The following is a 13,128-nucleotide window of genomic DNA, read 5'->3' on the forward strand; positions in this document are numbered from 1 at the left end:
ATATGACGCTATGCAGGTGTGACAGCTGTGTGTTGTGTCTTTATCTAGGATGCTGTGTCCCTGTCTGCTGAATGTCCCTGTGACCTCATACGAGATGCAAGTTGTAAAAGACACTAACAGCGCATATCAGGTGCAGGTCTAACTGACCGTTATATATAGTGTACCCCGATACTAATATGATGTGTGACAGTGCTATATAGTGTACCCCGATACTAATATGATGTGTGACAGTGCTATATAGTGTACCCCAATACTAATATGATGTGTGACAGTGCTATGTAGTGTACCCCTATACTAATATGATGTGTGACAGTGCTATATAGTGTACCCCAATACTAATATGGTGTGTGACAGTGCTATATAGTGTACCCCAATACTAATATGATGTGTAACAGTGCTATATAGTGTACCCTGATACTAATATGGTGTGTGACAGTGCTACATAGTGCACCCCGATACTAATATGATGTGTGACAGTGCTATACAGTGTACACCAATACTAATATGATGTGAGACAGTGCTATATAGTGTACCTGATACTAATATGATGTGTGACTGTGCTATATAGTGTACCCCAATACTAATATGATGTGTGACAGTGCTATATAGTGTACCCCAATACTAATATGATGTGTGACAGTGCTATATAGTGCACCCCGATACTAATATGATGTGTGACAGTGCTATATAGTGTACCCCAATACTAATATGTTGTGAGACAGTGCTATATAGTGTACCCCAATACTAATATGGTGTGTGACAGTGCTATATAGTGTACCCCAATACTAATAAGATGTGTGACAGTGCTATATAGTGTACCCCGATACTAATATGGTGTGTGACAGTGCTATATAGTGTACCCCGATACTAATATGATGTGTGACAGTGCTATATAGTGTACCCCGATACTAATATGGTGTGTGACAGTGCTATATAGTGCACCCCGATACTAATATGATGTGTGACAGTGCTATATAGTGTACCCCAATACTAATATGATGTGAGACAGTGCTATATAATGTACCCTGATACTAATATGATGTGTGACAGTGCTATATAGTGTACCCCGATACTAATATGATGTTTGACAGTGCTATATAGTGTACCCCGATACTAATATGTGTGACTGTGCTATATAGTGTACCCTGATACTAATATGATGTTTGACAGTGCTATATAGTGTACCCCGATACTAATATGATGTTTGACAGTGCTATATAGTGCACCCCGATACTAATATGATGTGTGACAGTGCTATATAGTGTACCCCGATACTAATATGATGTGTGACAGTGCTATATAGTGCACCCCGATACTAATATGATGTGTGACAGTGCTATATAGTGTACCCCGATACTAATATGATGTGTGACAGTGCTATATAGTGTACCCCAATACTAATATGATGTGTGACAGTGCCATATAGTGTACCCCGATAGGGCCGATACTAATATGATGTGTGACAGTGCTATATAGTGTACTAATAGTTATTCTGAGTGTAGCACACAGTGTACTCTGGTACTTATAGTTATTCTGACTGTAGTTTACAGTGTACCCTGGTACTAATAGTTATTCTGACTGTAATACACAGTGTACCCTGGTACTAATTGTTAGTCTGACTGTAGTATAGTGTAGCCTGGTACTAATAGTTATTGTGAGTGTAGTATAGTGCACCCTGGTACTAATAGTTAGTCTGACTGTACTATACAGTGTACCCTGGCACTAATAGTTATTGTGACTGCAGTATAGTGTACCATGATACTAATAGTTAGTCTGACTGAAGTATACAGTGTACCCTGGTACTAAATTATTCTGACTGTAGCACACTGTTGTGTCCCTTGATACTTATAGTTAGTCTGACTGTAGTATAGTGATCCCTGATACTAATAGTTAGTCTGACTGTAGTATATAGTGTACCCTGGTACTAATAGTTATTGTGACTGTAGTATAGTGCACCCTGGTATTAATAGTTAGTCTGACTGTACTATACTGTGTACCCTGGCACTAATAGTTATTCTGACTGTAGCACACAGTGTTCCCTGGTACTTCTAGTTATTCTGACTGTAGTATATAGTGTACCCTTGTACTAATAGTTATTCTGACTGTGGTATAGTGTACCCTGATACTAATAGTTAGTCTGACTGTAGTATACAGTGTTCCCTGGTACTAAGTTATTCTGACTGTAGCACACAGTGTTCTTTGGTACTTATAGTTAGTCTGACTGTAGTATAGTGAACCCTGATATTAATAGTTAGTTTGACTGTAGTATACAGTGTACCCTGGTAGTTCTAGTTATTCTGACTGTTGTATAGTGTACCCTGGTACTAATACTTAGTCTGGCTGTAGTATAAAGTGTACCCTGATACTAATAGTTATTCTGACTGTAGTATACAGTGTACCCTGGTACTAATAGTTATTCTGACTGTAGTATAGTGTACCCTGATACTAATAGTTAGTCTGACTGTAGTATACAGTGTACCCTGGTACTTATAGTTAGTCTGACTGTAGAATACAGTGTATTCTGGCACTAATAGTAATTCTGAATGTAGTATACAGTGTACCCTGGTACTAATAGTTATCTTGACTTTAGTTTGTAGTGTACCCTGGTACTAGTAATTATTTTGACTGTAGTTTTGCAGTGTACCCTGGTACTAATAGTTACTCTGACTGTAGTATACAGTGTACCCTGGCACTAATAGTTATTCTGACTGTAATTTTCAGCGTACCCTGGCACTAATAGTTATTCTGACTGTACGATGTCTGTACAACGTCGATCACAGACATATCTGCTGTACACACCTTGCACTATTGATATATCTATAAGTGTGTACCCAGCTTTAGGGACTCAAGCTGGGTACACACAGCACAGATATATGCAGATGATGGTCTTTCATACACCCTGAACGACCATCATCTGCTTCTGGCCGCGGGTCCTGCTGGCCTGGGGGCGTGTCCCGCCTCCCTCCCTGCGGCCTCTGCTGCATGTGTACGGGTGGTCAGCAGACGGCCCGTACACACTGCCTGATGGACAAATATATCTGCAGATATATCTGTCCATCGGCTGTGCAGCACAGACAACGCGATATGTCTGTGAATGACGTCGTTCACAGACATATCTCTGGTACACACTGGCCGACGGGCACTTGATATATTGGCCGATCAATTGATTGGCCAATATAACTGTCAGTGTGTATACCCAGCTTCGGAGTGTGCTCCCTAATGGCTGATGACAGCTATCATATAATAATAGCCTTGGCTAGTACACTTAGTTATACATATATAAGAAGGTGAAGGATGATCTGCCTTGTTATAAGTATGGAGGTCTCTCACCCCATAAATAACCAGCTACATGATTTTCCCCTGAAATTACAGCAAGGTCTCCGTCATTTGGTAAATTCTGGAAAATATGACAAAGGGGATTTCACTGTGGTCCTGCAGCCGTTTTTCCGCCACACCAAGTTCCCACAGCTCCCGGTAATCTGCGTTATGTGTGCGTGTGTGTGTCTATGTTATATATATGTGTGTGCGTTTACAGATTTCTAATTTCCTAGACATCGTTGTGCACAGGGCATGATTCAGCAAGGATCGCAATTGCGATGACGCACGCAGATGGGCGATTGTTGCGTAGTGCACGTGCGCATGCATCGCAGTGCGTGAAGGCACCACGCAGACCCATCGCAGAGTGATTGACAGGAAGTGAACGGTTGGGGGTGTTGTCGGGGGGGGGCGGCGAAAAGCAGGCATGTTGGAGCGTTTGAACGCCGTTACAGGCGTGCATAAGTTAGCCACTGCGATGGCATACGTAGCTTGATCTCTCACTGCGTAGCGGAAGGTTAGCAATTTCTGAGTAAGGTCTGACCTTGTGCGATGGTACTCAATGTTACCGGTGGTTTCGCAGACTTGCAGGGTATTACGGATGCGAGTAAGGGGAAGTGGGCATCCTTATGTTGGGCTGTAATGGCATAGCGATCGCAAACATTAGCATATTTTCGCAGTGGGTCTGCGTGCATAATCGCAGCTGCGATCTGTAATGAATCAGGCCCATACACGATAGATGGATTTTACAGGTATACCATAAACAGAACAATTCAATTGTTTGTCCGATAGACGTCCATTAGTTGCGGCAGACACATATTTCCTCGCAGCCTCCTGAGGTGCGAGAAAACATGTGCGCAAAACTGCAAATCCCGTAGTTTGGGCACTCAAACCAGGAGTTTAGACGTGTGTAAAACCGGTGATTCTGGGCGTGTTAAACAGTAATGGGCGTCTATCGGAGAAACAATTGAATTGCTCTGCTAGATGGCCATTAGTTAAGACGCCCCCCAAAAAAAATTAATTCCCCCATGGTTTGTTTCTGTGTTAGCTGACAGTAAGAAATTCCGCCTGTTGACATCTTTTCTCTCTGAAGTGCGACCTAACTTTGTAGCCGCCTAGTGTTGTGAGACCCAGAACTCTGCGGCTGATGCAGGGTGGTAGCAGAATGGGCGTTAATTAAAATAAAAAATCACAGCCCAGAAAAATAGCGTACATCCGATATGCACAGAAATGTACATGACAACATACGTGAGCCTCCCCATCGCCAGAGTACACACCAACTTTACTACCAGTCATCACCATATTGTACAGTCCTGTACCGTCTCCTAACAGGTTACACCTTCAATATTCACACTGCTGAGTTTAGGTTTTTTTTGTTCTTTGAAAATCATTTATAATTTCAAACGCTAAAGTAATAGTACTTCCTATAGCAGCACCGCTGACGATCTGCTTGTTTTTCAGGATGGGACCCCTGATGCCTCCTACTTTGCTCCTGACTGCTTCCACCTCAGCCAGAAGGCTCATTCCCAGCTGGCCAGGATGCTCTGGAACAACATGGTAACGATATACAGTAGCTGCGAGTTGTACACCAGGCGCTCTATCATGTATTCAGCGCCGTTACTACAGGGCCCGGGGGGATCTAGGTTGACCGAGGTGGGTGCAGCCCCGTTTGGCAGTGACAGATGCTCTTCCTATCTATTTGGGTGAGCATGGAAAGGGTGAGAGCACCCATTGTGTTCACTCTGGCAAACGGGTTACACATTGGCAGTCAAATACAACATGTACCGTGTCTGGGTGAGATTATATGGACAGGGGCCAAACATTGGGCCAGTAGGGGCGTCTAGATGTTAGGAAGTATGTGAAGCTCATGTGAATCTAGTGTGGGGGTATTGTGGCCTTGAACATACTTATGTATGGAAAAACATTTATCCATCCAGCATGTTCACACCATGGCTCATTCCAGTATACAGTGCTGCCCCATGCCAGGTATGTTATACAGCTCTTTGCCCAGTAGTAATTGTATGGGCCGTTCTGAGAACGTTGACCAGGTACCTGTTGACATTTTAACATTGTGTTGTTGACAATGTTACTGTCGACCTTTTGACTACATCTCATTGATATTCATTTGCAATTTGAAACAAATCCATTGTCTCACATGTGCCTATCACTACCCTCGCCAACCCCTTATGCCGCCATTTATAAAGAACGCACTGCCTGTCTATTGCGCTGATTGGGTGCATTGATCACCAAAAAACCTGCTCTCATTGGGCCTGATTCAGAGTGGGATGCAGTGCAGTTTGCGCAGTTGAGTGATTTATTTTTTTATACTGCACATTTGTATGAGTCGCGCTGCGTTTGCGCCGTATCATTACTGATGGTGGCCGCAGTGTGGACTTGGATGCACTGAGATTGACAGACAGAGAGCATTTGTAGGAGGTAACGGGGCGGTGGCGGGTAAAAACGTTTTGGGGGCTTGTCTGAGCCTGCAAATTCTCCTTGGTTAAGGCCCCATCGGCTTTCTTCCAATGGAACTCCTGAGCAACCATAGGGTTGCCCAGAAAATTGATGGCGCAATCGATGAGAAGCCGCTAGTGGACGTCTCAACACAAATCCCGGTGGCTGTGACATCTCCATATTGTCGCACAACTGCTGTGTATGGGAACATAGCCGAGCATGCATTAGCGTCCATCTTTGAATTTGACCCATTGGTTGTAAAGTAGTTGCTACTCCACCAGTATACGCCAAAAGCCAATCAGAGATCACTGAGTGTAAGTGACTCTTGGTGGAGTCTAGTAGGTGAGAAGCAAACGTATAGCAACCAATGACAGAATAGCGTAAGTAAAACAAGGAAAGTTATTCACCAAAATCATATCACTCTTAAGTCTTAAATTCATACAGTAGCTTCATCTTCTATTTTCAGCTTGAACCCCTTGGTAATAAAACAGACACCTTGGATTTAGAAGCCAGTGTTCCTCTTCATTGTCCAACACAGGTAAATACACTCTTTAGTGTGCATTGATTTCTACGACTATATTAATAACTGTGTGGGAATATATACAGACCAGCGCCATGACCTCTTGGAGAATTAGGTCCAAACAATTGGTGGCTGCCTGGAAAGGAGAAGAAAAGTGCAGAAATTCTCCAACTGAATCTAAATGCAAACAATGGCCCTCATTCAGACCCACTCGCAAGCGGGCGCACGTACGTTAGGCGTACGTACAAAAATATTTAAATTCAATGGCTCGCTCGTATTTTCGTTCGCATCTAAAATTCCTCCCAAAACTCTGACGACCCCTCCTCTAACTAACGAGCGTACGAAATAGCGAGCGTACATCCCCGAAATGGCTTGAAAGGAACGCACGCACAAGTATAAACAGGAAGTGGCCTTGTCAGATGTCGATTACCTGCTCCTTTATTCTGCCTACCTCCCTCAATCGTATCATGCCAATCAATGTATCAATTAGCTTAATTGTTTGTTTTTTTCAACACAATGCAAGAAACTTTACTCTTGTCCGTGTTTGTGTTTACCCGCAGAATACGTACGGATGGAACATTCGCTTTTATTGTTCAAAAAACATGTGAACCACAATTAAACAATTGTACTATTGCTGTGGATCCCCGCATATTTCCCTGGGTTCATTTCTTTATTTAAATTTGCTTACGCATGTCACTGCATCAAGCCTATCCTAACTCTCCAGAGATTTCTGGCCCTGTCGAACACATGACTCATACACTAACCAATAAAATTGCTCCTGTTAATTTCCAAAATACATTAGCCAATCAGAAAATTTTTACACACTTTATCAAAAATGATTTTTAAGAAAAACACCATTGCCATCATGAGAGCCTCCGCATTCACCAGGCGCGAGCTGCTGGTGCTTACGGAGGTCATGGATCGCCGGATCACCAGCCAGCCTCAACCCATGACCAACCGGCAGAAGCGCTCCGCGTATGCGGAGGCACGGTCCCGCCTGCGGTCCTTCGGCTCACGCCGCAACATCGGGCAGCTGGAGCGCAGGTGGTCCGACCTGCAACGGCGAACGCCCCGCTTGCTGGCATGCTTTCGCATGCAGATCCTGGCAAGTAAGTGTTATGTATTGTGGTTTTAATGTTTGTGTTTGTGGGGCAAACTGCGTGTGCATGTTTTCCTGTCTGTTCTATTTATTATTTGTACTCATATCTGCGTGTGCATGTTTTCCTGTCTGTTCTATTTATTATTTGTACTCATATCTGCGTGTGCATGTTTTCCTGTCTGTTCTATTTATTATTTGTACTCATATCTGCGTGTGCATGTTTTCCTGTCTGTTCTATTTATTATTTGTACTCATATCTGCGTGTGCATGTTTTCCTGTCTGTTCTATTTATTATTTGTACTCATATCTGCGTGTGCATGTTTTCCTGTCTGTTCTATTTATTATTTGTACTCATATCTGCGTGTGCATGTTTTCCTGTCTGTTCTATTTATTATTTGTACTCATATCTGCGTGTGCATGTTTTCCTGTCTGTTCTATTTATTATTTGTACTCATATCTGCGTGTGCATGTTTTCCTGTCTGTTCTATTTATTATTTGTACTCATATCTGCGTGTGCATGTTTTCCTGTCTGTTCTATTTATTATTTGTACTCATATCTGCGTGTGCATGTTTCCCCTCTATTTCTGATTTATTAATTCTACTGCTATTTGGCTTATTTGTTGTTTTTTTTTTTTTTTTTTTAGTTTGGTTGCCCGGATTTGTCCATAAACTAAACGCAATTTCTTTGACATATTTTAGGGGGACAGCCAAGACTCCGCTGTCACCGTCCGTCCAGACGGCGTTCCCGGCCACTATCCCCAACCCCCAGCCAACACTCCACCCCAAATCTTTCCCCTATTCCCCACTCCTCCCCATCCTTCCCAGACCCTCTCCCGGAAATGTCGGGCCTCCTTCCCCTCCGTCCCACTTCCCCCTCTCCTCCACCCACCCCTCTTCCAATTACCCCCTCCCCGGAGTCCATCATAACTCCTCCCCATTCTTTGGGTAATGACGGATCCTCCGAGGAGGATCATGGAGGTTTGCCCGGAGCTCCCGTTTTGTCTCCCGGTATGTTTTTTTTTTTTTTTTTTTTAAAGCACAAACTGTTTGTATGTAATCATGTGTCGTGCCTTTCTTCGTGTTTTTGTGGCTTGACTTTTGGTGATTGTGAAGGTTTGCCTTTACCTCTTCCTGGTGATTTAAACATACACATATCATACCTGTGGGAATTTGTACCTAGGCCTTGTATTTTTGCCAGCCCCCCTTTTTTTTTTTTGGTTTAGGTTTAGGAGTGATTTGGTTGTGTTTTTTTTTTTTTATGTGGATTCCCTATTGTTGTATTAACCCACACACTTTTCTCACCCACAGAGGAACAGAGGCGTCGGCAAGAGGTGGCGGATGTTGTGGGGCAGATGCGCCAACATGTCATCGGCATTCTGGTGGCCCTCGACCGGCTGTCTGGCCTCCTTCGGCAGTAGTTTTTTTATTTTTGTTATATTTTCCAATTAAATTTATTAAGACAAATATACGTTGTGGCTCATTTTTAAAAACCCAAACCAAGATAGTTTAGCATGACATAAGTAGACTGTTCCTGCAAGGATTTCCCTTTTTTAAAAGTTAGATTGTGTTTTGTCTTTGTATGTCAAACAGACACAAGAAACACATAACAGTAACAATGTCATTTCCCTTTTTGGGTGTAGTGTCAATTACATATTTCTACATTTTCCAGGTTCCTACTTGGTGCGCAAGCTGCTTAGGCCAATCTTACAAATCCCAAGGTTGGGCCAGGCTTCCTTTTGGTGTGGATTGGGAAGCTGAAAACATATTTCAGTTTAGCTCAACTGGCGTCAGTACTGGTTTACCCCTTAGTCAAATGTAACTTGTGTTAACCTGGTTACACTTGCTGTTAACGTCCCAAAAAAGGAAGACCATTTCACTCTCCAAACATTTATTCACAACATAACAGAGAAAACAAAGTGGTCACTCCCAAAAAAAAAACACAGTGATAAATTCAAATACAACACATACCAAGAAATAATTAAATAAAAACACAAAATCAAGAACTGGTTGACGAAGGACCATGCCAACATGATTCCACAAACATGGCGTTGCGATATGGGTTCCAGAATATATGCCCAAAAGGACCAGATCCAGGTTTGGTAAGGGTAGCAGGAAGTAGTGAGCGTTGGAGTGCCAAAGATTATGTGAACAAACAGAAGATGGTGAGAAAAATAAAAATAAATTAGATGTTCGCAAACAAACACAAACACATTAGGTATAAACACTGGAGTTTTGTTCAAACTTACCTAAAAAATCTGGCCACCACATCATCGCGTATGGCCCCCCCACATACTGACCTTCGACCAACCTCGGGGGGGCCATCCTCAGGTAAGGCATCCTCTGGCTGCATTGGGACACCACTCCTTATGGCAATGTTGTGAAATATCCCACACAGGACCACAATTTTAGACACCATATCCGGCACATACATGAGCTCTCCACCAGAGCGGTGGAGGCATCTGAATCGGCCTTTTAAAAGGCCGATACAGCGCTCCACCACTTGCCTGGTGGCTGTAAGTGCGGAATTATACGCACTTTGTGGCCCTGGTGTGGGAGCCAAATAAGGAGTGAGCAGCCAGGACATGCAAGGGTATCCACTGTCTGCTGTGAACAAAAATAGACCACATCAGGAACACTGTGTATCAAGCTTAACATTGTTATGTACTAAAGGTCTCCACTTACCCAGAAGCCACGCATCACCAGCTTGTAGGTTGGTTAATTTCTGCCATATCCCTGATTGCCGGATGACGAAGGAGTCATGAGCACTTCCGGGTAATTTAGCATTCAGGGACAGGATCTGGAGGGAGGCATCACATACCACCATTACATTCAGGGAGTGATAGTGTTTCCTGTTTCTAAATATTGCCTCCAGCCGTGCTGGAGGCTGAAGTGGTATGTGAGTACCATCCACAACCCCTATGATGTGTGGGAAGCCAGCTATTTGGTAAAAATTGGCCTTGGCCACACTAAGGGCACCCATATCCAAAGGCATTTTAATAAAATGATGGAGGTGCTTGAAAAGTGCCTCCATCACTGCCCTCAGGATCCGGGAAAAGGAGGATTGGGAGATGCCCGCCACTATTCCCACCATTGTTTGAAACGATCCTGAGGCACAGAAATGTAACACCGCCATAAATTGCGTCAGTGGTGGTATTGCTGTTGGACTGTCAATTTGCTGCTCAAGATCACTTTCTATTAATGAGAGAGTGTCTATGATGATTTTGGGAGGTAGACGGTAGCGTCTTAAAACCTCATCATCGGGCATTCCAAAAAGGGTGACACGTGTTCGAAATATCTGGGGCCTTGCATGCCTACGATGCCTACGCCTGGGACGAGTTTGAGGTTGGTCGTCTTCCGGGAGCAGGGCCAGAACAATTCGCCCCAGATCTACCTGAAATTCAAAGTTTACAATGTAAGGCTTTTGAGCCACCCCAAAAGTAACAAAAAACAACTTAGCTTTCTGATACCATCCATAGCTGCTTACATGCCGGGGTATTGTCATGATACGTATAAACTGTAAAAAAGCCAAAAATGAGACATCAAAAATTTAGAGGGTGAATTTTTGTTTTTCAAATTGTTGCAAGCCAACACAGAAAATAGCCGAAACACACATTTGGCCATCGATGAAAACGACATTGCACACCGTACGTCAAATAGGGTTCAAATGGACCCCAAAAATGGAAAAGGGAAAAGCAAAACTGGTTTACATGATGAATAAGCCGCCAAAAATGCGTTAATTAGTTCGCAAATGCAAGTCACTACACCAACAGTCAAAAATGCGTTAATTAATTCGCAAATGCAAGTCACTACACCAACAGTCAAAAATGCGTTAATTAATTCGCAAATGCAAGTCACTACACCAACAGTCAAAAATGCGGTAATTAATTCGCAAATGCAAGTCACTACACCAACAGTCAAAAATGCGGTAATTAATTCGCAAATGCAAGTCACTACACCAACAGTCAAAAATGCGGTAATTAATTCGCAAATGCAAGTCACTACACCAACAGTCAAAAATGCGGTAATTAGTTCGCAAATGCAAGACAAAAAATGGACTTACCCAACTCGAATATATAAGATTTCCAAAAAAAAGGTCTTTGGGTCCGAAAGCCAAAAAAAACTAAAAAAGATGAAATTAGTGTTAAAAAAATTAGCTAACCAAAAAACAGAAGTAGACACCAATTGGCCACAAATTTGACTGCACAAAACTTACCAAATCAGGAAAGGATGTGGAAAAAAGGAAAATAATGCGAACGGAAAAACAAAAGAACTGTAGCAAAAACAAACAAAAAACCAACTCTGCCAAATCCTCCAACCGCAAACAACCAAATCCAAACAACTTAACCGCCAACAATCCAACAACCCCACCTCGACTCCACACACACCAAGCCATAAATAGTGTTTATTTTCCCGCACAAATTAAGGATGAATCATAGGGACGCACAATCAATGATGCGGCCGCAAACAAAGGACGCATGTATAAATACGTCACGAAATCACATTGAATTTCTGGTTGATTTCATTCTGGAAGCAGAAACATGGCTTCAGACCAGGGAAACAATGGCCAAAAATCCGGCGGTAAGGCCTTCATGCATTTTGTCTCCATGATTATTTTAAAACAAATATATTGGTCAAGTTGTGAAGTGGCTAAATCTGCATATTTACCCAAATAGGTGAGGAGGATGACATGGAAGAGACTGCTGGCCCCAGTCAACCCGCCAAAGCTGCCAAAAAAAAAAGGCAGCCACATTTCACAAGCAAGGAGATGGAGGTTTTGATCCAGAAGTGCGTTGACATCCTGCCCCAGGCAGCCAGGAATATGAGCCAAAGCCAGAAGTGGAGAATGTGGGAGGAGGTCGCCGTTGCTGTCAATAGGGTGGGTGATTATGTCCGTCTAGCCTGGGATGTCAAACGGCGGTAAGTAAACACTTTCCCATCCTATAAACAAACCCCATTGTAAAAAAAAGGATAATGGTTCCAATTTCATTCCACAGATGGGCAGACTTCAAATATCGTCTCAAGCAAAAACTTGCCGACAGGGCTAGGCATGCAAGGGGGACAGGTGGGGGTCCCACCCCTGTGTCATTGGAGTTGACAGACTTAGAAGAGCTGGCACAGGGGTGTGTGCAGGCTGTGGAGGTGTTTGGCGTGTCCAACATGGATACGGACATGCCAGACTTTGCGGCTCCTCATGTTGGCCAAGGTAAGTCTTGTGATGTCACCAACTCTGAAATGCTATTGTGCCAATATGTAGATTCTAATGTGAGTCTTTTCGCAATTTTCCTAACAGAGACAGAGGCGGATGAGTCTGCTCCAGAGGGGAGCCTTGGCCGCAGAATTTCTGCTGGCTCTGCAGGGGAGGAACCAGTACATCCGGCTGAGGACCCTGCAGAAGCCAGTCCAGGGCGTGCCCCCTCGCAGGCAGTGGGCCTCCTCACAGAACTCAATTTTAAATCGGATTGCCATACGGAGATTCTGCAGAGGATGGACGCCAGTCTGATACGGGTGGCTGAGGCCCTGGAGCAAAATGCTGCGGCCAACGTGACCATTGGTCAGGCCCTGGCGGAAAATACCAGGGCCAACATCCGCATCGCCGATGCCCTGGAGCAGCTCGTTCGCCAGCACATGGTGGAGCCGACCTCCCTTCCTGCCGGAACATCCGGATCCTCCACCTCTGGCACAACATCAGCCAATCCTCCAAATGTGCCTAACCCTGTGCCTAGTCCAGAGGCCACAACAT

The 13,128-nt window shown here is 43.7% G+C and overlaps 1 protein-coding gene across 1 annotated transcript in view; it reads left to right on the top strand.

The window, feature by feature from the left end:
- The window catches only part of LOC148532315 (phospholipase B1, membrane-associated-like), a 177,854-nt gene that overhangs the window by 123,695 nt on the left and 41,031 nt on the right, over window positions 1-13,128 (top strand). Inside the window, exons 36-39 of the mRNA XM_088467995.1 lie at window positions 49-130; window positions 3,373-3,474; window positions 4,777-4,872; window positions 6,236-6,307. Coding sequence (XP_088324121.1) covers window positions 49-130; window positions 3,373-3,474; window positions 4,777-4,872; window positions 6,236-6,307 — 352 coding nt within the window. The remainder of the gene's footprint in view (window positions 1-48; window positions 131-3,372; window positions 3,475-4,776; window positions 4,873-6,235; window positions 6,308-13,128) is intronic.

This window comes from Taudactylus pleione, unplaced genomic scaffold (genome assembly GCF_031769625.1).
Source record: "Taudactylus pleione unplaced genomic scaffold, aTauple2 ptg000079l, whole genome shotgun sequence".
Classification (NCBI taxonomy): Eukaryota; Metazoa; Chordata; class Amphibia; order Anura; family Myobatrachidae; genus Taudactylus; species Taudactylus pleione.